General features: G+C 46.3%; 2 protein-coding genes across 3 annotated transcripts in view; one reads left to right on the top strand and one right to left on the bottom strand.

Annotated features, from left to right (window-relative positions):
- Positions 1–7,583, bottom strand: part of COPA (COPI coat complex subunit alpha) — a 39,432-nt gene extending 31,849 nt beyond the window's left edge. For both annotated transcript variants that reach the window (XM_046683352.1, XM_046683353.1), the window contains exons 1-3: positions 7,428–7,583; positions 4,300–4,413; positions 4,038–4,111 (exon numbers count right to left, since the gene is read on the bottom strand). In XM_046683352.1, coding sequence (XP_046539308.1) covers positions 4,038–4,111; positions 4,300–4,413; positions 7,428–7,467 — 228 coding nt within the window. In that variant the 5' untranslated portion in view covers positions 7,468–7,583. The remainder of the gene's footprint in view (positions 1–4,037; positions 4,112–4,299; positions 4,414–7,427) is intronic.
- A 41-nt stretch (positions 7,584–7,624) lies between these two features.
- On the top strand, positions 7,625–22,087 carry NCSTN (nicastrin). Its single transcript, XM_046683354.1, has 17 exons — positions 7,625–7,777; positions 9,013–9,117; positions 12,432–12,555; positions 12,994–13,115; positions 13,536–13,681; positions 14,669–14,819; positions 15,139–15,248; positions 15,504–15,656; positions 16,301–16,405; positions 16,593–16,670; positions 17,479–17,651; positions 19,098–19,200; positions 19,316–19,411; positions 19,719–19,806; positions 20,063–20,217; positions 20,457–20,669; positions 21,275–22,087. Exons 1-17 carry the CDS (start codon positions 7,693–7,695, stop codon positions 21,395–21,397), a joined length of 2,130 nt encoding a protein of 709 aa, XP_046539310.1. The 5' UTR covers positions 7,625–7,692; the 3' UTR covers positions 21,398–22,087.
- Positions 22,088–23,902: the final 1,815 nt, after the last annotated feature.

Here is a 23,902-nt window from a genome sequence, read left to right as displayed (position 1 = left end):
CAAACGGACTTTATCTTATTGCCATGGAAAACACTACATGGCTAAGTTAGGCTGAGCTGCGCAGAAAAACATCACATTCAGATATGAAGTTGAGCCAACTACTGAAGCAAGAGGCATCAATGGACACAACTGAAGAAGACATTAAAACCAGGACCATAAATGTAAGATAGCTCACGTGTCCCATCTAGAAAACCTCTTGAAAAGTGCGAAAATAAGAGGTCAAACGCCTTTTTAATTCTTTTTTAACATTTAATACCTGTTTAGACTCTATCCAAGACAATTTGTTACTATTCTTTCTTTTTACCTAAAAAATTTTAGGGGCCGGCCTGGTGGCGCAGCAGTTAAGTGCGCATGTTCTGCTTTGGCGGCCCAGGGTTCACCGGTTTGGATCCCGGGTGCGGACATGGCAACGCTTAGCAAGCCATGCTGTGGTAGGTGTCCCACATAGAAAGCGGAGGAAGATGGGCACAGATGTGAGCTCATGGCCAGTCTTCCTCAGCAAAAAGAGGAGGATTGGCAGATGTTAGCTCAGGGCTAATCTTCCTCAAAGAAAAAAAAAATTTAAATTTTCTTTTGTAAATTACAAAAAGTATTACCATTTCCTGTAAGAAACTCACACAACCCTAGTATGATTGTTCAAACAAGAATTTAAGCTCCCAGGGCTGTCCCTGCCTAGTGGTTAAGTTTGGTGTGCTCAGCTTTGGTGGCCCAGGTTCAGTTCCTGGGCACAGACCTACACCACTTGTCAGGGGCCATGCTGTGGTGGAGACCCACATACAAAATAGAGGAAGACTAGCACAGATGTTAGCTCAGGGCAATCTTCCTCAAGCAAAAAGAGGAAGATTGGCAACAGATATTAGCTCAGGGTAAATCTTCCTGAGCAAAAAAAAAAAAAAAAAAAAAGAACAACAATGTGAGCTCCCTAAAGGCAGATTCCTCATCCATCATGCTTCACACTACACTCTAGTACCTACTATAGCAGCTAATGCTTAGTAGGTGCTCAATACGTATGTACAGAAATGAGAAAAGGTAAATAACACGAAAAGTGAAAATATTCTAATACCTTCTCCTTCATCTTTCAAATCACCTATAAATAGATATACATGTACACAGTGGGGTCTGAGTTTCACACAATTAAATCATACCATAAACATAATTCTATAACTAGTATTTTTCCCCTTATATAGAGTTCAGCATTTTAAACTTCCATATTTCTAGCTTCAAACTGTCTTGACTCCTTTATAGTCCTCTACCAAACTCCAAAACTGTGACTCTTTAAAGACTCATGGGGTTTTTAGACTCTGGCCATTTGGGGATTCCTGTCTTACTCTTTGTAAATCAGAATTATACTAATATTACATTTATATGGATATCGCAAACAATATGATGGTCCATAAACACGACTTTTCTAGATAATCCTCCTTTCAGCAGAGAAATGTAAGTTAAAACGACAGCATGATGACATACATGATACAAACCCATGAGCTGGCTAAGACAATTAGCATTTCCTCCCAATCCACCAACCCCAGGCAATGACTAATCTACTTTCTGTCTCTACTGATTTGCTTATCTGGATATTTCATATAAACAGAAGATAATTCTTTTTTAAAAACATTAATGACTTTAGAAAAAACCTTTTTAAAAATGCTACTCAGTCTTTCCTTTCTTAAACAGATTATAAGGAACCCGAGTTAACCATTCTCGATATTCAATGGTCATGAGCATAAATAACACTTCACTAGAAATATTACAATGAAGTGATATCCTTACGAGCTTTAAGGTCTATCAGGTGGTTTGAGCTTCCACCCCCCCCAGGAGGCAGTGCCTAAAATCTAGCAAACAGAAAGAACTGTCCTTCCTACAACTCCAATGCCTCTTTTCTCTGCAGGCAGCTGTCAGTTTTCTTGTCTGTCACCTAAGTTCTGCTGTATAACTTCCTGACGTAGCTTCTGAAAAAGACTACCCTTTTTTTTTTTTTGAGGAAGATTAGCCCTGAGCTAACTGCTGCCAATCCTCCTGTTTGCTGAGGAAGACTGGCCCTGAGCTAACATCCGTGCCCATCTTCTACTTTCTATGTGGGACACCTACCACAGCATGGCTTGCCAAGTGGTGCCATGTCCACACCCGGGAGCTGAACCAGCGGACCCCAGGCCACCAAAGCAGAACATGTGGACTCAACCACTGCACCACCAGGCTGGCCCCAAGACTTTACCTTCTTTATGAAGTAAATTTCACTGATTTGGTTAGATACACATACTTAAAGAAAATGACTTGTGGAAGTAAATAGAGAAAACATTGATTTTTTTAATAGGTTCAAAGCCTCTGGCTCTGGTTTTTGTCTTTATTACAGTCAAAGAATTGTCTATATTCTGTCTCTGCTTCCTTACTTCCCATTAAGGTGCTAAGATCACTAATTTCCTCCTAATTAAGCAATCCAAAGGTTACTTGGTCTTTACCTTATTCTGACCACTTTCTCCTTGCCAAAATTCTCTCCTTCCTTGGCGTCCAACAGCCTTCTGCTTCCTCCTCTTGGTTCATCTCCAACCTCTCAAATCACTCTTTCCTATGCTAACTCTACTTCCTCGATCTCTAAATAATGGTTTATCTTCTCATTCAACATAATCCTTGAGTGATATCTTCTACTACTTCTGCTTTGGCTCCCTCCTTCATGATGACAATTTGCAAATATATCTATAGTGCAGACATATCTCCACTAGACTGTCCCTCAGAGCCAAGATGGAATTCATTACCCATCTGCTACGGACTGAACGATTGTGTCCTGCCCAAAATTCATGTTGAAATCCTAATGCCCGATGTGATGGTATTAGGAGGTGGGGCGTTTGCAAGGTGCTTAGGTCATGAGGGTAGAGCCTCATGAATGGGATTAGTGTTCTTATAAAGGACACCCCACAGAGCTCTCTCACCCCTTCTACCATATGAGTACAAAGCGAGAAGTCAGCAGCCTGCAACCTGGAAGAGTGCGTTCACCACAACCTGACCATGCTGGCACCCTGCTCTTGGACTTCCAGTCTGCAGAACTGTGAGAAATAAATTTCTGTTGTTTAAAAGCCACCCAGTCTATGGTATTTGTTAGACTAACTAAGACAGATTAAGACACCATCCTCCTCCACTCCAGAAAACTGTTACCTACTCTTGCTGCTTTTCCTTTCCTAATTAATGGCACCCCTTCTACCTAGTGACCTAAGCTAGAAGCCTGAGATAAACAAATAAAAATCACCTCATTTATTTCCCCTTAACATCCCTCCAACATCCACCCAACAAACTTACTGATTCATTTCCTTAAGCTCTCATATCCATATCTTTCTCTCCATTTTGAATGCTACTGCTTAAGCTTATGCTTTGTTCATCTCAGATGGACTTATACAACAGGCTCCAAATAATATCTCTACTTCCAGTCTTACCCAATTCATCCAATCTTTTCTCTATACTATCACCCAAGTAATCCTTTAAAAAAATATGTGAATCTGATATCACTTCTCCATTTAAGCCCCTTTAGTGGCTCCTTGTCGTCTGTATGATAGCATCCAAAATTCTGAGCACTGCAAACAGGTACTCCATGATCTGGCCCTTCTCCTCTTTGGCCCCTTCTCTCATCTTTTCTCCAGATTTTATCCACACAAAACTAATCTGAGTTTCTCAAATGTATCCAGCTATGTCATGCCTTTTTGTCTTTGAACCTGGATTGTCCTTCTCTATTTCACTTTGGTTATCTCTCTACTGTATCACTCACCAAACTGTATATGCCATTATTTGGGCATATATTTATCTCCTCCATTAGAATAAAAGCTCCTTGAGAACAGAGACCAGTTCTTATTTATTTTTGAATTCCCAAAAAATAAAACTGTCTGGTATACAATAAGCATTCAATAAATGTTTGCTGGATAAGTGCTCTGAACAACACTGTCAAAAGCCTAAGCTCTATATGAATGAGATCGCCCGGGTTTTAGTCCCTTCCAGAATTCCCAAATGTCACATCCCTCTGTCCTTTACTCCCAGTCATGACAGACCCTCTGTACCTTAATCTTATAGTCATCTCCTCCAGAGACAAACAGTGGCTGCTGCTTATGGAAGTCAATGCCTCGTACTGGACCTGGGGAAGAAGGCAGGCAATATATGTTAAAAACAGCTGTGCTTCCTAATCTCTAAAATGATTCTTATTCAGGATTTTTTAGTTCTATCCCTTCCACATTCTTTAATCCTAAAGAAGGTCTAATCTACTCCGGAAGACAATAAATACTTACATCACTTTTCACTTTTTCCTAAAAACTGTTATCTTACCATCATGTTCATCAAACTTGTCGATGAGGGTACACATCCGATAGTCCCATAACTGGATGACCCCATTGTGTAAACTGGTCAGGATCCAAGGTCTTTTAGGGTGAAAACTGAGCCCTGGGAAAAAAACAGAGAATGATTCAATGAGCTAAGTAAGGTCTATAATGTCACCTCCTATCAATTATGATAAGAAAAAGAAACAGCTAGGTTAATCCAAGGTTCATACATTCACTCTTTGGATGCCAGACATTATGAATTTTGTTATTAGGTGCTGGATTTTTTTTGTTGTTGTTGGTAAGATTTTATTTTTTTCCTTTTTCTCCCCAAAGCACCCTGGTACATAGTTGTATATTCTTAGTTGTGGGTCCTTCTAGTTGTGGCATGTGGGATGCTGCCTCAGCGTGGTTTGATGAGCAGTGCCATGTCCGCGCCCAGGATTTGAACCGACGAAACACTGGGCCGCCTGCAGCGGAGCACGGGAACTTAACCACTAACCACTCGGCCACGGGGCCAGCCCCTAGGTGCTGGATTTTTGTTACAGTCCTTAAATATTGCTGGACTTTGTTTTAGGATGCAGTTAGGTTACTCGAATCAGTTGATCTTTTGAGGCTTGCTTTTAAGTTTTGTTAGGGTGGGGCTCCAGAGCCTTTAGTTTAGGTCTAATTTGGCACCACTATTAAGGCAATACTCATCTGAGGTTTCTATATGATGCTCTGTAGTATTAGGAGGGCTTTCCATTCTGGCTACTAGGAACACAAGCTATTCCCAGCTCTATGCGCGTGCCAGGGATGCTTCTGCCTTCTCCTCTCCACTGGTTCTTTCCCATGCTTTGGGGCTTTTCCTCAGATGCACGTGCAGATTAGTACTCAAAGGCCTGACAGGATCCCCTACAGAAATCCAGGGTTCTCTGTGCAGCTCCCTCTTGTCTGGTATTTCGCCCAGCAAACTCTAGTTGTCTTGGCTTCCCTGAACTCAAAACTCTGTCTCCTCAGTGAAACCACAGGCCTCTTCCTGCCTCCCTATACTGCAGCCTGGAAACTCTCTGCGGGTAATAAGCTAAAACAATCATAGGACTCATCTTGTTTATCTCCCTTCTGTCAAGAATCACTCTCCTTCACTGCCTATCATCCAATGTCTGAAAACCTTCATTTCCCACATTCTGTTTAGTTGGGCAGTTGTTTAAGGTGGGAAGGTAAGTCTGGTCTGTTACTCTGTTATGACTGGAAATGGAAGTCCACAGAAATCACAACTGCTAACAGTTGGAGTGTATCCTTTCAGATATTTAATGCAGACCAAATCATTTTATGAAAATGAAGATAACATTATAATGTCCTGCAAACTTCTTTTCTCACTTAAATATATATCATGGATCTCATTATATTTAAGTACGTATAAACTTAACCTCATTCTTTTTAAAAACTGCAAGGTTCAAACGTACCACATTTTAAAATTATTCTACTGGTGGGCATTTAAGGTTTTTTCCCCCTAACTTTAGTCTGTCAGAAAACTGTACCACTGAAGATACTTCTACACATAAGCTAGCCTATTTGCATTATTACTGCTTTAGGTTAAAGAACTGGAAGTTGGATTGCTCAGGAATAGGGTATGTGCATTTAACATTTTGGTACATACTATATGATGGCAAAAAGACCGTATCAATTATACAGTCTCACCAAGTTTCTGAAGGTACCCATTTTGCACACGTAGGCCAATGTGAGACATTATTAGTTATCTGCTTGTTCTACTAATCTAAGACCAAAAATAAGGTATTCTCACTTTTTATTTTTTGGCATTTCTTTCATTACTAGGACAGTGGAGAATATTTTCATTTACTTTTATTGAACATTTACATTCTCCTACTTGTTTGCTTTCCCATTAGATTGTTCATTTTTTACCTTTATGATATATAGAAATAGTCATTAATGGACATTAACTCAAATATTCTGACATCTTTTTTTCCCCCACTTTCCTTCTCTACTGCCCAATAAAACATTAGGAGCAGAAGAGAAAATTCAAGGATTATGAAGGTCCATTTCAACCATCTGGGAATTCCTAATGGCACTCTTCATGATCAAGATTCTCATGAGATTTAGAAACTGCTCAGAATCTATTCTCACATTAATAATGGCCTCCAGTATTCGAGCTACCGAGTCTACCTCAGGCACTATAATAAGTAGTTTTCATATACTTTCTCATTTTAATTCTCTCTATAAGGGAATGTTAATTATTCACATTTTCCAGATGAGAAAGCAGAGATTTAGAAATGTTAAGTAAGTTGCCCAAGGTCTTAGACCTTGTTAGTGGATGTTTCAGGATTCCAAAGCATGCAAGCCCATCTGACTCCAAACACCAAGATCCTAAGCACTTTGCTATGCTACATCTCATTAAATGTTCGAGATAGATATATTTTCCAAGTCTCAGGAGACCTTACTTGTCTGCCTTTCCCATTCTATCGCTCTAGGAGACTACTACAGTGATTTCAGTCATTTGCCCTCCACCTCCATCCACTGATACTCAAGCTCTAGAGCTGCCATATTTAGAAAATAAAAATAAAGGTTCCTAGTTAAATGTGAATTTCAGATAAACAACGAATACTAAAAAAATTATTCCTTGTTTATCTGAAATTCACATTTAACTAGGTTTCCTACATTTTATCCAGGAAACATATCAAGTTCAGATTTTATTGGGGTTACAGGCCTCAATGTCCTGTTTTCAAGTAGGAACTAAAGCCCAGTGGAGGCACTGGAAGTTGATATGGTGCAGGCAAGGTCTCCTTAAGAGAGGTGGCCAGTGCTCTCTCCGAAAAAGCTGCTGACTTAGATGCGAATGGAGGAGGTCGAGACTCAATCCCCAGCGTCACTCCCTACAACACTGTCATCAAAAAGCCAACAGGTCACAGGGCCTTGAGAGCAAAAGAATAAAAGTGGGGAGCACTCAAACCCTATGGACACAACAAAGAAAAGAGGACTGGAGAACCGCCTGCCAGGCCTAACCTCCCTCCCTCCCCTCTTCCTCCGGATTCGTAAGGTGGGCCCAATTCCGCCCGCACGTCAACCCTCTCTCTCTCTTCCACCGTGACTGCGCCACCCCTGACATCCAGCCTCCATAGGGCCCCTTTTCTTCTCCACTACCTTTAACCCGCGCGCTCTTGGTCTCGAATTTGGTTAACATCCTTCAGGCCTCGGGCTCCAAGGTGCTAATCCGAGCCCCGCCACTCCCTGCCGCCCTTCGGTTGCCTCCACGTCAGCGCCCCTCTGCCGCGGCTCCCGGAAGCTCCGCGGGCACGAACTTCCGGTCCGAGAAGCTCCAGGCCACAGAGACGGCGCCAGTGTTGGCCTAGAGAGGCCACTGACGGACAAGAGGGGAACCGAGGCTTCCGCTCAGCCCACAGGCAAGATGGCCACGGCGGGGGGCGGCTCTGTGGCTGACCCGGGAAGTCAGGGTCTTCTTCGCCTTCTGTCTTTCTGCGTCCTACTGGCAGGTGAGGCCTCCCCCGCCCGTGAGCTCCAGTGTGTAAGGAGAACCCTCCGGATCGCACCAGCCGCGAGCGGCGCCGTCTCCCTTCTAGTTCCCGTTCCCCCTCTGTCCCCCCACCCGGTAAATCCTTTTTCTTTCGTTCCCACGACAGAAGTTCCCCCTTTGCCTGGACCTGAAGGTCCTTTCTCCCCCGCGGCACGTTGTGTCGCCCCATTTCCTCTTCCAGGCCTCTTCCTGGACTTCCAGCCCGACTTTCTCCCATTTTATCCGGATGCCTCGTTTTCCCCATGGCCCCAGTCACCCCACCTGCAATCAAAAAGGACGTGTGTCAGCGTTCAGCTTCACTTCTCAGTGCGTTTAGACCTTTAAAGATGAAAGCAGCACCTGGTTCCGTGGGTGCAGTGCGGCGCTTAGGAGAGTAGATTCTTCATTTCCTCCTTTGTTGATTCCGCCGTAAACCCGCATCTCTGTGCTTTGCCTCAGTTTGTCTCATTAGTAAAGTGAGACAAAGATAGGATATGGGTACTCTTGAGTGTTTAAACTGTGAAAGAATGATTCAAGGAACTTAGGCATTTATGATGCGCATAAGTGTTTGCTTACACACGTTCATTTTCTGGTATCTGGCTTTCTATTCGGTCAAGCTCTAAAACATAAACATGCCTGATTATAACCATGACCATACTTTCCCCCAAACTAACGTTGTTTTTAAAGATCCCCAAAGGAGAAACTGTAGCCACCCCACACTATGGGCATACACAGGTGGCCTACTGATGTTAGATTAACTGACAGGTGTGTGGCATAAGGTTTCTCCCAGTTCTCTTTAGACCCCTGGAAAAATTCTCAGGAAGATTTTTTTAATTTTAATCTATATTCTTAGACTGGCATCCTTTTATTAATTAATTAGTAATATAAGTACAGGATAGAAAAGCAGAAGTGTGGTCACCCATGCAACCAAAAGCTGGTACATCTGCGGTTAAATGCCTTTTCTTTGACAAATCAAGTTTTCTCTGTTTTAGCTTCACTGTGAATTGCTCTACGTGGAATTTGTAGGAACCCTCTGAGGCGCATAGCTGAGTGCATTTATCTTTCCAATAACATGCCCAGGACGTGAGAAGAATGGACACTAGTCCCATTTTTAAAAAGTATGATGGACCCAAGCCATCCAGCGAGCTAATGACAAGATAGAGGCTGGTACCAATGTCTCCCAATTTCCTGTAACACGTTGTATCTTTTGATCAGGTTTGTGCTGGGGAAACTCAGTGGAGAGGAAGATCTACATCCCCTTAAATAAGACAGCTCCCTGTGTTCGTCTGCTCAATGCCACTCATCAGATTGGCTGCCAATGTGAGTTGAGGTTGGGATTTGTGTTCGTGACTGTTGATATTTCAGTCTGCCCTAGATATAAGGATCCAAGTCCTGCTTGGGAGTCTCCACACACAAATTAGGCTCTGTGGGTTGGAGGTGATAGAGAACCATTTGTCAAACTAGACAAGGTAATTAATAAGAGCTAACATTTAGTAAATGCTGCATACTAGGCTTCTTACGTGTGCACCTCATTTAACTCACAACAACCCCATGAAGCAGGTCCTATTCTTATCCTCATTTTACAAATGATGAAACTGAGACTTGGAGAAGTTGAGTAACTTTTCTAAGATGATCCTGACAATAAGTAATGAAGCCAGGATTTGAGCCCTGGTGGTACAAGTTCCAAGCCAGGACTCTTAACTAGCCAGTGGGTTAAGTACAAAACTATACTGTTTCCTAAGGAGAAAGAAGATGACTACATGATGGAGTCCAGTCATCACCTGTACTCTGAATGATCTTTTTGGAACCAAAATGGGCTTCTTTAAGGCAGTAAACTATTTGAAGGGAAGGCATTGTATAAGCCAAATTGTTGCAAGAGGAATTAGTGAAACATTTAGATTTCTCTTCCTGCTTCGTAAATGTGTCCCAAAACAGGGTACCGTAACAACGTGGTTATAAAACTATAAAAGGGGAAAAAGTTGTGATCTGAAGGTTGACTCCCAGGTCCTCTGCTGCTTAACCTGCTCTCTTCAGCTTTTGTTCTGTGGCTAGTAGCTCTGTCAGAATGTAGTTTGCAGGTAAGCAGGAAACTTAGAATCAGCTCTTGGCTGCTTCCGCATCAAACAGGTCACGTCTGAATTTCAGTTTATCTTGTAAAAATGGTTAGAATGTACCTGCACAAAGCTGAAAGTCAGACTGCCTTTAATAGATGTTGATTGATGATGCTGAGTAAGTAGTGTGGTTCGAGCAGTACTGTATGATTGCCCGAAACCTGCCAATTTGGTGGGAGAAAACTGAGACACTGGGAAGTAAAGGACTTGCTCACAGTGGCAGTTACTGCTTTTCTACCCTTCCTTCCCTGAGGGATACTCTATGTTAATTGCCTCATGTCCCTGCTACAGGAATTGCTGGGAGTAGGTTAACTGGTTCTAAACAGTTCTAAATAAAATTTTTTGTTGGACTTAGTTCTTAAATTGGATTTGTGGCTAGAAGGGAACCAAGTCCACTGTGAGCTGAGATCAGACTACTGGTCTTGGTGGAATGCCACTCTAGTGCAAAAGGCTAGATCCCCTTTTAAAAGGCCCCATCCTCCTGGAGCTGGGCTCTAAGATATCCTCTTTGGGAATGAGTCATTCTGCTGCATGTTCTTAGAGAAGCAGCCCTGTGGGAGGCAAAGCAATAACCCCCAGAGATAAAGCGAAGTGCCAGGACAGAGAAACAAGAGGGGAGGGGCTGGACTCTGGCCACTTCCTCATTAAGATCTTGTTTCCTTTTCAACCTACTTATTTCTAAGTCTTACTTCATCTTATCTGTCCATCCTGAGCAAGCTGCGCCCTTTTTCGTTAGGCTTGCTAGGATGATAAAATTAAGGAGAAGGAGACCTAGGTTTGATTTTCTGATTATAATGCTCTGTTTCTATTAGATCCTTTTAAAGTGCTCAAAGGGGCTATATGTAGATTTCTTTTCTTTTCTCTCCTTCCTTTCTCTCCTTTTTTAATCCGTCCCCACAGTATGAGATGAATAAGAGTAGAGAAGCTTCTTCTCATTGAAGGTGCAGAGAAAGGAAGCAAGTTACTTCAGACTACATAGTCACCAACAGGAACCCAGATTAGAATCCAGATGTTTTCAGTCTTGTGTTATAGCTTGTCTTCCTGCCCTCCTTGAAGTTGAAGTTACATATTTTTTATTTGCCAGGCTAGCTTTTCCTTTTCCCGTGTTTTAAATGCTGTGGCAAGGACTGTTGTCTTTTGTTTTACTTGGAACTGCCATTGGTAGCTAGATCTTTGCTAAAGTTATTCCAGATTCTGATATTTATCTATGTTATTATCACTATGAACATGAACTTATTAAGTATTTACTATATATAAGACATAGTTGAATGTGGGGGAACTGTTTCCCTGTCTAGATTTTACCAGATTCCGTGGGAGAAAAATTCTGCTTGGCTGGCAGTCTGAAAGTACTTACAGTTTTTGTCTCATGCAAGTTTTGAGTTTTCAGTGCCTTGGTTTAGAGCCATAATTCTCATGCCTGGCTGTGTATAATAAAGAACCACATGTAGCCTGTTTTGAAAATAATACATGCATGGGCCTCACCTTTAGAGATTTTAACTTAATAAATCTGAGGTAAGGCCCAAGTATCTGTATTTTTTAAAACTCCAAAGTGATATTCTGATACACGGCCAGGGTTGTGAACTCCTGCTCTAAAACAGTTTATGAATAACACATCCAATTTTGAGTGGGGAGAAGACTCCTGGGGAGAGCTTAGAATGTCCCTGCATGGGTCACTAAGGATTTGAGGGGTATTGCTACATGGAACTCAAGTCATTCTGGACTGTGGATCATCCGTCCTCTAATGCACTGCTTCCCAATATTTGTCATGTCATGAGACACAGAGAAAAGGTTATTTGTATGGCATTCTGGCACACAGAGGAATGGATGATGTTGGCAGGGCGTGCCGGGGTAATGGATGAATCTGCTCCTGGCTGGGGGTGACCAGCCTAAGGTCTTTGGAAACCTAGGTCCCCAGAGAAGATGGGAATCAATGTCAGCACATCTCTAATCCATTCAAGGCCCATCAGTTGGGAAACTTTGTCTAGAGACCTGAAAGTTCTTGATTGACCTCATCTAAAACTGGCCAAAAGCAAGTAAAGTCATTCCCAAATAACGCAAAGGAATGGAGATCCAGGGAGGCTTCTGAGGCCATGGGAATCTACACATATGTTTTCATAAAGGAAGATTCAGTGCGAAAACTCCAAGCTAGAGATCTAGAGCCTGCCATTTCCTGGAGAAAATATAGGTTTGAAAACTTTGGTGTCTGCTGTTTTGGAATCTTGTATATATGGCTAAATGAAATTGAGGGAAGAGGGCAAGAAAGTGAAGATCACAGAGCCTTTCTGACGTTGAATGAGGAAGTCTAAGGAGTAGACTTCTTGGGCTCTTTTGTCCTCCGTTCCCTCCTGGTAGCTTTCAGATGGAGCTAGGGCAATTCAACTCTTCAGTTCAAGTCCAGAGGTGGCTGCATTAACCCACATGTCTCGTGACATGTTTGGGGGCTAAACGATCTGCAGAATCAGTGAGGCAAGATCACACTTGTCAACCGTGGGAACTTTAATTTGACCCATTCTGTGCTGGCAGCTTCCGTTAGTGGGGACACAGGAGTTATCCACGTAGTAGAGAAGGAAGAGGACCTGCAGTGGGTGCTGACTGATGGCCCCAACCCCCCTTACGTGGTTCTGCTGGAGGGAACACTTTTTACCAGGTAAGAGCTTCATGTGCCTGCTGGGAAGGTACATCCAGAGAGAGGACGATTGAGTGAATAGTCCTCACACTTGTGAGTGAAAACTTCTCTTGGCTGCCCTGGTCTGATTAGGCGGTGGGTGGGAGTGATCCTCAGAAGGAAAGATGCACCATCAAAAGGAATCATCTGGGTGATCTTATAAGTGGAACTCTAGTGAGTAAGGACCCCAGGAAGGAAGGAGGGGTACCCAGGGTCATTCAGAGACAGGGTAGATGGGATTAACCCTGAGCTCTGATTGGGTCCTAGTCCTCACTCAGAAGTTAGAGATCAGAAAGGCAAGAAATGAGTCAACAGTTTTGATTCTCCTAATTCTCCATTTGTTTCCATCCTTGGGGGCAGGATATCAGGCTGCCTGATAACCTTCCTATCTTCCTTCATGGCATTCCCTCCCTATTCCAGGAGTGTGATGGAGAAACTGAAGGGGAGAGCCCACCGAATTGCTGGTCTTGCAGTGTCCTTGGCCAAGCCCAGACCCGCCTCAGGCTTCTCTCCTAGTGTGCAGTGTCCCAATGATGGGTTTGGTAAGAAACCCTAAGGATCAGGGGAGCCCACTGTCGCCCAAAGCTCATTGTTGCTTCAGTCTCATGTCTTTGGGTCGGGGGTATGTGTCTGTCTGTCTGTGTGTCTGTTTCTGCGTGTAGTGTGAGCAACTGTCTCATAAACAGAAGACAGTGTTTCTTTGTCTTTGCCACTCATCCTTTCCCTCTGCTGCTTTCCCTTCCACTTCCCTTCCCTTCTTCCTTTTTGTCACATGCTCAGATCCCTAATCGGCCAGCCTGGGGCTCTCTGACACCAGTGTCTATTTTACTGCAGGTGGTGATAGGTTGATGCTTGCTCCTTTGAGTTATAGTCCCAACCTCATGATATCCTAGTCTTCCTCCCTCACCTGGTCCCTAAGAGCTTGCTGTCCCAACATCCTGTCCCCACGTCCTCCCCTTCAGGTGTTTACTCCAACTCCTATGGGCCGGAGTTTGCTCACTGCAATGCAATAAAGTGGAACTCCCTGGGCAATGGCTTGGCTTATGAAGACTTTAGTTTCCCCATCTTTCTTCTTGAGGATGAAAATGAAACCAATGTCATCAAGCAGGTAATGTCTCTGCCAGCTCCTGGCAATTCCACTTAGAAAGAGAATTATTTTTTAGTCTCTCCTCCTGTTTGGAGGGAGTCTCATTCTGCTAGTGCACCCTCTGAAAGACAGTTGCTCCAAGAAGATCCAAGACGTTTATTCTCTCACATTCCCCTCTCCCATTTCTCTCCTGCCTGCTTTAAAGGCTTTTAGAGTGGAAGAAATGTAAGGAATATTTAATATAAAACAAGGTGTGGAACCCTAGTTAAGTACCCCTAGTATTGGACTAGGAATTGAGAGATTCTGATCAGTAATTTCTAAAGTTCTTTTTAGCTTTAGTATTCTCTAATTCTAGTCTAGCTTCTTCATTTTGACACACAGAGCATAAGAGATTTGTCCAAAGTTACCTGGTGAGTAGATGTCCAAGCTGTCTTGAATTTAATTTTTTTTTCCTGAGGAAGATTAGCCCTGAGCCAGCATCTGTTGCCAGTCTTCCTCTTTTTTTGTTTGAGGAAGATTAGCCCTGAGTTAACATCTGTGCCAGTCTTTGTGTACTTTATATGTGGGTCACTGCCACAGCATGGCTGGCAAGTGGTGTAGGTCCATGGCTGGGATCTGAACCCACAAACCCAGGCTGCTGAAGTGGAGCACGCCAAACAACCACTACACCATGGGGCTAGCCCCTTGAATTTGATTTTTAATCTCCAGTTTGGTGCTCTTTACATCAGATCACATTAGGAACAGTGGCTGAAGCTCCACATTGGGCCAGGCCATTTGGTGTAGGGTAATTTCATCTGCCCCAACTAAGTCATTGAGTCTCTGTCCTTTCACACCTCTTGATAAGTTTTTCTCTTTGATCTTATAGATCCTGTGGTAGTACCAGGACAGCTATAGCTCAGGGGTAGATGTGGGAGTGGCTTAAGGATGAAGCTGGGCCCTTCTCTTTCTGGGAAGTGTGGAAGGGATTCTGCAGCTAGCTGCTTCAGTAAGGTCCATCTCCCCTTGTAGTGCTATCGTGATCACAACCTGAGTCAGAATGGCTCAGCACCAGCCTTCCCGCTGTGTGCCATGCAGCTCGTCTCTCACATGCACGCTGTCATCAGCACTGTCACCTGCATGCGGCGCAGCTCCATCCAGAGCACCTTCAGCATCAACCCGGGTAGGACAGATCCGAGGCACGTTGGGTATACTGGGGTGGGGATAATGGGACTAGGCCAGGGAATGTTGGAGAGACCACGGAAGGGAAGGAGTGGGCACAGGCACGTAGCGTTGGGTGGGGAAGGTGGATACAGTTCTGAACAATTAAGGCAGCTTGTCCCTGAAGAGGACGGCAGCAGAGAAACTGGCCTGGAGCAGTGGAGATAAAGAACATGACTCACAGAGTCCATGGGGCACTGGTCAGAGAAGTTGTCCATGCCTTCTTTTAGCTGCCTTCTCCCTTACTCCTGTTGATCTCTCACGGTTTGTGTCCTGCTTAGAAATCGTCTGTGACCCCCTGTCCGACTACAACGTATGGAGCATGCTTAAGCCTATAAATACATCTGGGATGTTAGAGCCTGACGCCAGGGTTGTGGTTGCTGCCACCCGGGTGAGTGTTGGCTCCTAATCAGGGTGGGTAGGGCTGAAACAAAAAGGGCAGGCAGGCCTCTCTCAGGCATCAGATTTCAGAGTTGCTGTAATGGGGAACCTCAAGTGGAGAGGGATCCGAGCTGTGGGACTCCGGGTTCTAGCCATCGCCCCAGGACATGAATATTGTCTTGACTGGAACAGGAGAGGGGAACTGGGGCCCAGTCTTAATTTCCATTTTCAAAGTGTACCTCTCTGCCTTTTCTGTTGTACCCAGTTGGACAGTCGTTCCTTTTTCTGGAATGTGGCCCCAGGGGCTGAAAGTGCCGTTGCCTCCTTCGTCACTCAGCTGGCTGCAGCTGAAGCTTTGCAGAAGGCGCCCGATGTGACCACTCTGCCCCGCAATGTCATGTTTGTCTTCTTCCAAGGGGTGAGGACTCTTTGGCTGGGGTGGAATGGCAGGGAAGGAAGGGGATGGTAAGGGTGGGAGTGGTTATCGCTTGGGGAACATCTCAGCACTCAGCAGAGAACTTCTGGATATGTCTACATGTGTCTCCCTTCGGGTTCCCCCATTTTAGGAAGCCATTGCATCGTGACCTGGAATTGGTATACTGCCAACCCCCTCCATCCCCCACTGATCCCTCTATTTGAGGCATCCTTTTACTTTTATTCTCTGGACCCCTTTACTGCCACCTCCACCCAAGAGTCCTGAGGGCCATCACAGCCTGGCCCTCAAATGCAGGAAGAGCAGCCGTGGCTCAGTTGGCAGAGGTGGGAGAGAGGCAAGAAGCAGGCACATAACAGCTGATGTTCGGCTCAGGCCTTTACTGAGGCTGCTCTCCCCATTTCTGGACTCAAGAAGTCCTGTGACACATACATGTGAGGGAAAATCACAGCTGAGAGGCGGGGTAGGGAGGAGGGAAAGTCACATGACTGTGTAAGCTGGCCAGCAGTGAGATGACATGAGACAGTAGCCTTCGTGCCTAGATCTTTGATGATCTGGCCTTAAGGAACTGATGCTGTCATAACCCTTGGGAATCTCTGTTCCTTCTCCCACCCATCTCCACCCCTCAGGAAACTTTTGACTACATTGGCAGCTCCAGAATGGTCTACGATATGGAGAAGGGCAAGTTTCCTGTGCAGTTGGAGAACATTGACTCATTCGTGGAGCTGGGACAGGTGTGTAGCTTGTGTCCTCCACCCCTTCCTTCCTCCTTAGAGCTTCCTCCTTTGTTGTTCCATTGTCCTCACTGCAGGTACCATCACCTCTTCCCTTGACTTCTCTTCCCATCCCACTTCTTTCTCCCAGGTATGGGTGAGAAGGAGAGACTGATCATAAGTGTTAACTTCTCCATCCTCCTCCTAGGTGGCCTTAAGAAAATCACTAGAGCTTTGGATGCACACAGACCCCGTGTCTCGGAAAAATGAAGCTGTAGAGAAGCAGGTAATCTGAGCATCTCTCCTCCTCACTTCTTATTTTACCAGCTCAGAATATGGGCACCCCTGCCCCTGGTCCTATCGCTGTGAGATAGGTTGGGTGTTAACTGAAGGAGAAACACGGCTGCATTGCCTTTCTGGGGTAGGTAGTTCTCTGATCATTCGCTGCCTAGCAAACTGTGGCTGCTTGGTAAGGGCAGGGGAGTAGCTAGTTCCTTGCTCGCCCTGTTGCCCCATGGATCCCATTTTCTGGGCTGCTTTCCCCAATTCCTGGCTATATCAGACTCCCTACCCAAATTGTCCTCCACTTTCCCCACTACTTGTTCAAGATCCTCCCTCCCTTCAAGGCTCAGCTTTAGGCCTCTTTTTTACGTGCAGGCCTCTTCCTGCCACTCCAGCTTCAGTGTCATCCCTGCTCTGGACTCCTCTAACACTTACGGAATGGATTACCTGGGTGGCATTCAGCATAGTTTTGTATAATTATTTGCCCCTCCAGTTCTGCACAACAAATATTAAGTGAAATATCTACCAAGGATAAGACAAAGTCCTGAGGACAGTGGAGTTTACCTATAAATATGAAAAGACACAGGCCTCTTCCTTCTTTGTGCCCTAATTTCCTACTTTAAAAAGGATGATGGGACCTGCAGAAAATTCAGAGCGCCTTAATCCTAAAAGGATTGAGGGATTTAGATCTAGGAGGGCTTAAGGCAGCTCCCCAAGCAGGGGACTTGAAGTAGAGAGCATTTCAGGCCTAAAAGAGACCTCTCGCTTCCCATTCCCCTGCCTCCCATCAGTTAATCCCCCTCTCCCCCCAGGTGAAGGACCTCCTGGCCACACTGGAGAAGATTGGTGCTGGCATTTCTACCGTAGTCCTCAGGAGGCCGGATTATTCCAAGCCTCTCCCACCATCTTCTCTGCAGCGATTTCTTCGAGCTCGAAACATCTCTGGCGTTGTTCTTGCTGACCATTTAAATGTCTTCCATAACCAGTAAGAGTCACCTAGCCTGCATCCTCTTCATTCTTGAAGAGTCTATTCTGCAGCCTGGGGTCCATAGAGAGAAATATCTTCTGTGTCAAGAAAGATCACCACTCTCCCCTCTCCCATACCCCTCTCTCCCAAATCTCAGGTCAATTTGTGTTCTTTGCTCAGTGGCCTATTCAGATCTAACCTGGTGCCCTCATTTGACTTGATTTTCATCTTAGAAAACAATCCTCACCCTTTGCCCTTTCCTAGCACAGTCATCCTTGCTTGTGGTCCCACCTCTCCCAAGCTCTCCAGGGGCCCGAGTTCCCCAGGGCTGCCAGCAGAGGGCATCATCTCAAACAAGAGCGAATGATGATGGGGCTTCTTTGGCTGGAGGACAGAGGGCTGTCCCTGTCTGGGGCCTGCCCAAGGGTGCCACAGACAATACTTATAATCTGTGGAATGTAGTGTGTTCTTGCCGTGTGGTAAGTGCATGTGGTTCAGTGGGGGGGTAAAAGTGTCCCCTACAGCTGAGGGGGCTCCAGAGATAAGGGGGAGGCCCTATTAATCACGTCTCTCCTCGTCCTAGGCATCCCTAAACCACCCCTAGTTGAGCCCTGGGCTAACAGGGACTTCTTACTCAGGCTGGATTGCTAAGCCCCTGGGTTCCCTTCCCCTCTTTCAGATGAGTTTCTGAGTAAAAGTGCTTATGCTCTGGTTCTCTGACCCCACCCAAGTAGCACCTTCTCATTTATTGAGGGCAGTGACAGTTCTAGTCCATAGGATCAGCTCTCTTCTCCATATCTGTCCTCCACACCACTTTGGGGTGAGGGATGATTTATCATTTGAGCACATTTGGACTGCACTGTGTGACTGACTGGATTCTGTGTGGGGCAGACATTTATTGATGGTAAGGGCTGGAAGCGCTCTCCTCTTAGCCCCTCTTCTAAGATCCGTCTCCTTGGGGCTCCCCCAAGGAGCGTCAGAATGGTTGGACCCAGAGTAGTACTGTTTGTCTATGAGCAGACCTGCTAATCCCCCTCCATTCCCAGCCGCCCTCAGTGGAAATGTTCATTGGAGCAATCATACAATTGCTTTGATAATGTGTGACAGACAAGGTTCTCTGAAAGTCATCTTAGCCATCCTCCTGTGTGTCCAGCCTAAATGATATATAATATGGAAGTGTCTCTCATGTTTAAAGATCTCCGGGGAGGGAGGGATTCCTGCCTTCTGATTTTACCTTTTCTACCTTGTCTGTCAGAAAAGTCTTTGTGTTTAACCAGCCACTCCCACTCTCACTCCTATCTCCCCATTCTCCACACCTTTTTCAATATGGGATGCTAATTTTTTCTCTTCCCTTCCTCCTGGATGATGAAAAATGAGATACTGAGTTCCTGCATAAGGGACGTTTGAGGGAGGAGGGGGCAGGGCCCTGAGTGTAGCTACGGCTCACACTGGCTTTACTGGCAGCTATTACCAGAGCATTTACGACACTGCTGAGAACATTAACGTGAACTACCCTGAATCGCAGAGCCCTGAAGAGGACCTGAACTTTGTGACAGACACTGCCAAGGTAGCACTGACCTGGGCTGGGTGGGAGCATGGAGAGCACAGTGAAGATGGTTAGAATGTTAGTGTTGGAGGTTAGAAGAGCCGGGCCATTCCGCCCCCCTCCTCACCTACCACAGGCCCTGGCAGATGTGGCCACAGTGCTGGGACGTGCCCTGTACCAGCTTGCAGGAGGAACCAACTTCAGCAACACCATTCAGGCTGATCCTCAAACAGTAAGACAAATGGGCCCTGGTTCCTTTCCACCTCGGTTTATACACAGCCTGCCCCATCCTTTATGTCCCTTGCCTAGTCCCCCAAACTTTGGAATTCAGCATGTCTGTATGTGCAACTGAGGACACCTAATGCCCCAGAGAGCTCTTGGGTGGGCCTCATCCACATCCTTGTGAGCCAGCCACCATCTTCCCAACCCTAGAGTGTGTTTAGCCAGTCTGGTTCCCACCTCATGACTGGATCTCCACTAATAACTTTTCCCTGGGCTCCAGGTCACAAGGTTCTCTCTTCTCACTGTCCCAATGCTAGGTTACCCGCCTGCTCTATGGGTTCCTGATTAGAGCCAACAACTCATGGTTCCAGTCTATCCTCAGGCAGGACCTAAGGTCCTACTTGGGTAAGCACCTGGTATGGGAATGGGACTCTTAGCCAAGTAAAGGGATAGAGAAAAAGTCATCATTTTGGTTTAATCCTTTATTTTTACTTTTTCCTATTTTCCCCCCATTTTCCTTTCTTTCCCCTGATATTTGTTGGATTCTTTTCCCCTAACCTTTTCTTCTCTGGCTCTTGCCAATCTGGGGCTTTTTCTCTTTGCCCATCTGCACCCCACCTCCCACCCACCAAATCCTCCCTTCCCTTTGGTCTCCAATCAGGTGATGGGCCTCTTCAGCATTACATTGCTGTCTCCAGCCCCACCAACACCACTTATGTTGTACAGTATGCCTTGGCAAATTTGACTGGCCAGGTGGTCAACCTTACCCGCGAGCAGTGCCAGGATCCAAGTAAAGTCCCCAGCGAAAACAAGGATGTGAGTGGTCGTGGGTGTCGGAGATGCCCAGAGGGCCCCTTTCCCTAGGGAAAGTTGGAGGGTCTCCCAGGTCCAGTTGGCTCCAAGGGATTGGGATTGGGGGATGGAGGGATGCAGCCCTTTGAACTTGAGTGTTGAAGAAGCAGTAGCCTGGGTGAAAACGGACCATCTAAAAGGTAGAGGGAATGAATGAGAGAGGGTCACCTCAGCCCCGTGCTGTGGCCTCTCTTCCTGTGCAGCTGTATGAATACGCATGGGTTCAGGGCCCTTTGAATTCCAACGAGACAGACTGGCTCCCCCGATGTGTGCGTTCCACGGCACGACTGGCCAGGGCCTTGTCCCCTGCCTTTGAACTGAGGCAGTGGGGCTCTACTGAGTACTCGACATGGACTGAGAGCCGCTGGAAAGAGATCCGCGCCCGGATATTCCTGATAGCCAGCAAAGAGCTTGAGGTGAGACGGGCAGAGGGGGGGTGGCAGAGAGCTAACTGACTTCTCTCTATTGCCTCTGTCTCATACCCCCTTCCATCTCACATTTGCCCCAGATGCACCACAAAAACCTACTGCAAATCTGTCCCTTGTCAGCCAGCATGCCCCCTTAGGACATTTGAGTATGTGCTCTTTTTGGAGATATGCTCCCATGGAGACCTGAGAGATACTCCTTACCCTGTGGACCCTCAGTAGCCCTTGCACAGCTTACTCCCGTCCGGCCTTCCCACCTGCATAGCTGGCATGAGTCAGTCTAATATCTATTGAGCACCTGTCACAAGTAAGTCAGTAATGTAATTGCCACGAGACAATCAAAGTCATGGGTCCTAACTTCAAGATGCTTAAAATCTAACACAAGGTGGAAGCAAGAACAAATACTTTACTTCTCTTCTCAAATGGGGACACTGGGTCTCCAGATTGGGGAGATGTTGCCTATGATTGTTCAGTACTTGGTACTTGGAGCCAGCTCCAAAATTCTGATGTCCTGGCTCCCAGCCCCAAATAATTATCCAAAACTGCATTGAGTTCTGAGAGCACCTCTCTCCTTTCCTGCCCTTCTTCTCCTGCAGTTTATCACCCTGATAGTGGGCTTCAGCGTCCTTGTCTTCTCTCTCATCGTCACCTACTGCATCAATGCCAAAGCCGATGTCCTTTTCATTACTCCCCGGGAGCCAGGATCTGTTTCTTACTGAAGAGGACCCCAGCTTTTCCTGCCAGCTCTGCAGTTCACTTCCTAGATCATTTGTCCCACTGGGACGTAAACCACTAGTTTGTCACTGGAACCTCTCTGGGCCTGGCTCAGACTGGGGTTAACATAAAGAAGTGGAACTGCCCAAAAGAGACAGAGGTAACAGGTCACCTTCCCTCCCCAGCTCCCGCTTCCTATCTCCCCTTCCCCATTTCTTCTTCCTCACCCCTGCCAGACTCGGGGATGACAAATAGAAGCTTCTTGCTCCTGTTTGACTCCTAGCTACCCCACCCTAACTTACTCTTCTTCAGGATCCTCTTTCCATCTTGCCCTCTACCTCCCTCTTCTCCCTACCCCTACCCCCTGTCCACAACCACCTTCCTGACCAGGAAGAAGGACATGAAGGGTTGAATGCCAGGAACAAACTACAAGAAAGCCCTGAGGAGGAGGACAAGGATGATCTGTGGGCTGAGCCTGCTGTCTCCCTCCCATTATCCTGTCCCCAGGCCCTTAGGTGGCACATCAGGGTGGGTGTGCTGCTGAGTGGGTATTCCACCTTCAGCCCACAGTGCTCCGTAGTCATTTTTATTAAGCTGTAAAATCTATTTTTGTTGTTTTCTTTTTTCCTTTGCGTGTGTGTGTAAATATATAAATATTGAATTTCTTTAAAATAAACTGTCCCACATGACCTGTACCATTCCCTGTTTTTTCCTCTTGGGCCCCCTTGTTCAGTGACCCTGGACTGGAAGTCGCAAAATTGTTACCTCACCTGCTCTCTTGGGTCTCCAGAGGGCCCGAGGTGTAAGGTTCTGTCAAAAACAGTTGAAGTCCTGAAAGAGGGCCTCCTTGTAGCCCTGGGAGCTCTGATTTCCCTTTTGTAAGAACGACGTTAGCATAGATTCTTCCCACTTGGTATTTGATAGGCATTTCTTTCTTCACTCTGAGACACGGGCTGCGGTACAGAGATGAAGCCCTGACCCTTGAGTAGCTCCCAGGTGGGGTGAGGGGAGAAACAGATAGGTTGACAACTAGGTGTAATCCAGTGTAATCAGTGGAGCCATTGCAGTATGTCCAGAGTGCTATGGTAGCACCGAGGAATTCAGGGTAGTGGGGGTGGCATTTAGAAAGTGCACAGAGGAAGAGGCGTTTGAGCTGAGATTTAGAGTTACCCAGGTGTGGGAGCACAGAGCCAAGAAAAGGCACAGGTCACCTTTGGGAACAGTAAGTTATTCAGTGTGCCCGAGCCGTGAGGATCAGCAGGCGATGAGGCTGGGGCCAGGTCAGGAAGGCCCTCGGATGGCATGCTAAGGAGTTTGGGCTTTCTGTTGATGGCAGGCATTTTGTAGACAAAACAACAGTGGTTTTGGACTCTTCTACAAAGAGAACCTTGGCCGTTTGGAAATGCTCTAATTCCCTGGGTCTTCACAGAGACAAAATTCTGGAGTACAGCAGCACCACCTAATGATGGTGGGCAGTGGCTGAGTGAGCTGAGGGGAAAGAGAACTGGCAGGAGTGTCGCTGAAGGCAGCCTTCTCCCCTCGCTGCTGGCCAAGAGGCTGTCTCCCACGTGCCTGAAGACAGCAGAGATGGGAAAGAACTGGCCATTTTCAGAGTCCCAAGCACTCCTCTTCGTTTCCTGGTTGGGCTATTTACCTTTTTGAGTCCTGCTGAGAGGAGGCGATTTTTCTCCAGGTTTCTCTCCAAGTTCCCTCAGGGGGCATGTTTGGGGTTCTGGGATATGGAAATATACCCCGCTGCTTCCCCCCACTGCACCCCTCCCAATCAGAGCTGGAGAAGCCGTGTGCTGTGCTGGCGGGAGTTGAGCACAGCTGCCACCATCGTCTGGGCTGACTCCACGCCTCCCTCGGCCAACAGGTCTCCCAGCGGACAGAGCAGTAAGCTCCCTCATCCTGCTGGCAGCTTCTGGAAGCAGGGAAGTGGCTGGTAACCAGTGAGGGGGCTGAACAGGGAAGCAAGAGTTGGGCAGAATGAAGAGGATGGGGTGGGCAAGGAAGAAGGGTACAAGATATAGGGCCCTCCATACCGCAGTCCCCTTTGCCTAGGGAAGAATCCTCAACACAAGCTTGTTTTCTGCCTTCCATGCTTCCTCTGCCTCACAACCTCCCCTCCCCGACACAAATACAAAACCAAAAAAACTGGTCTCTCCATGGCTTCTGGGGAGGTGAGGCTCCATGGAAGGGGCACAGACCCCCAAATGACCCACTGGGCCCCCCTTTCTGAGACCATAGGCTGGCTCCTCACCAGGTACCTCCTGTGCCCCTGGAGACCACATGAGACTGGCTGACAGCATCTTAGGGCCACAAACTTTACCTCCTTAGCCCCCCTCTTCCTGCTTGCTCTAGGCCTTGCTCACCTCGGTGCCTTCTCAAATTTGTCATTTCCCAGTCCCTTCCTTTCCCACAGGGCTTCCCTCCCTCCCTACTGCTACCCATTGCTAGTGCACATCTCACATTCTCTTCCACTCAACCCATTTAGAAAGTTGAATAAC

Source organism: Equus quagga, chromosome 13 (assembly GCF_021613505.1).
Source record: "Equus quagga isolate Etosha38 chromosome 13, UCLA_HA_Equagga_1.0, whole genome shotgun sequence".
NCBI classification, from domain to species: Eukaryota; Metazoa; Chordata; class Mammalia; order Perissodactyla; family Equidae; genus Equus; species Equus quagga.
The sequence above is the reverse complement of the archived record's forward strand: the minus strand, read 5'-3'. Positions and strand labels throughout refer to the sequence as shown.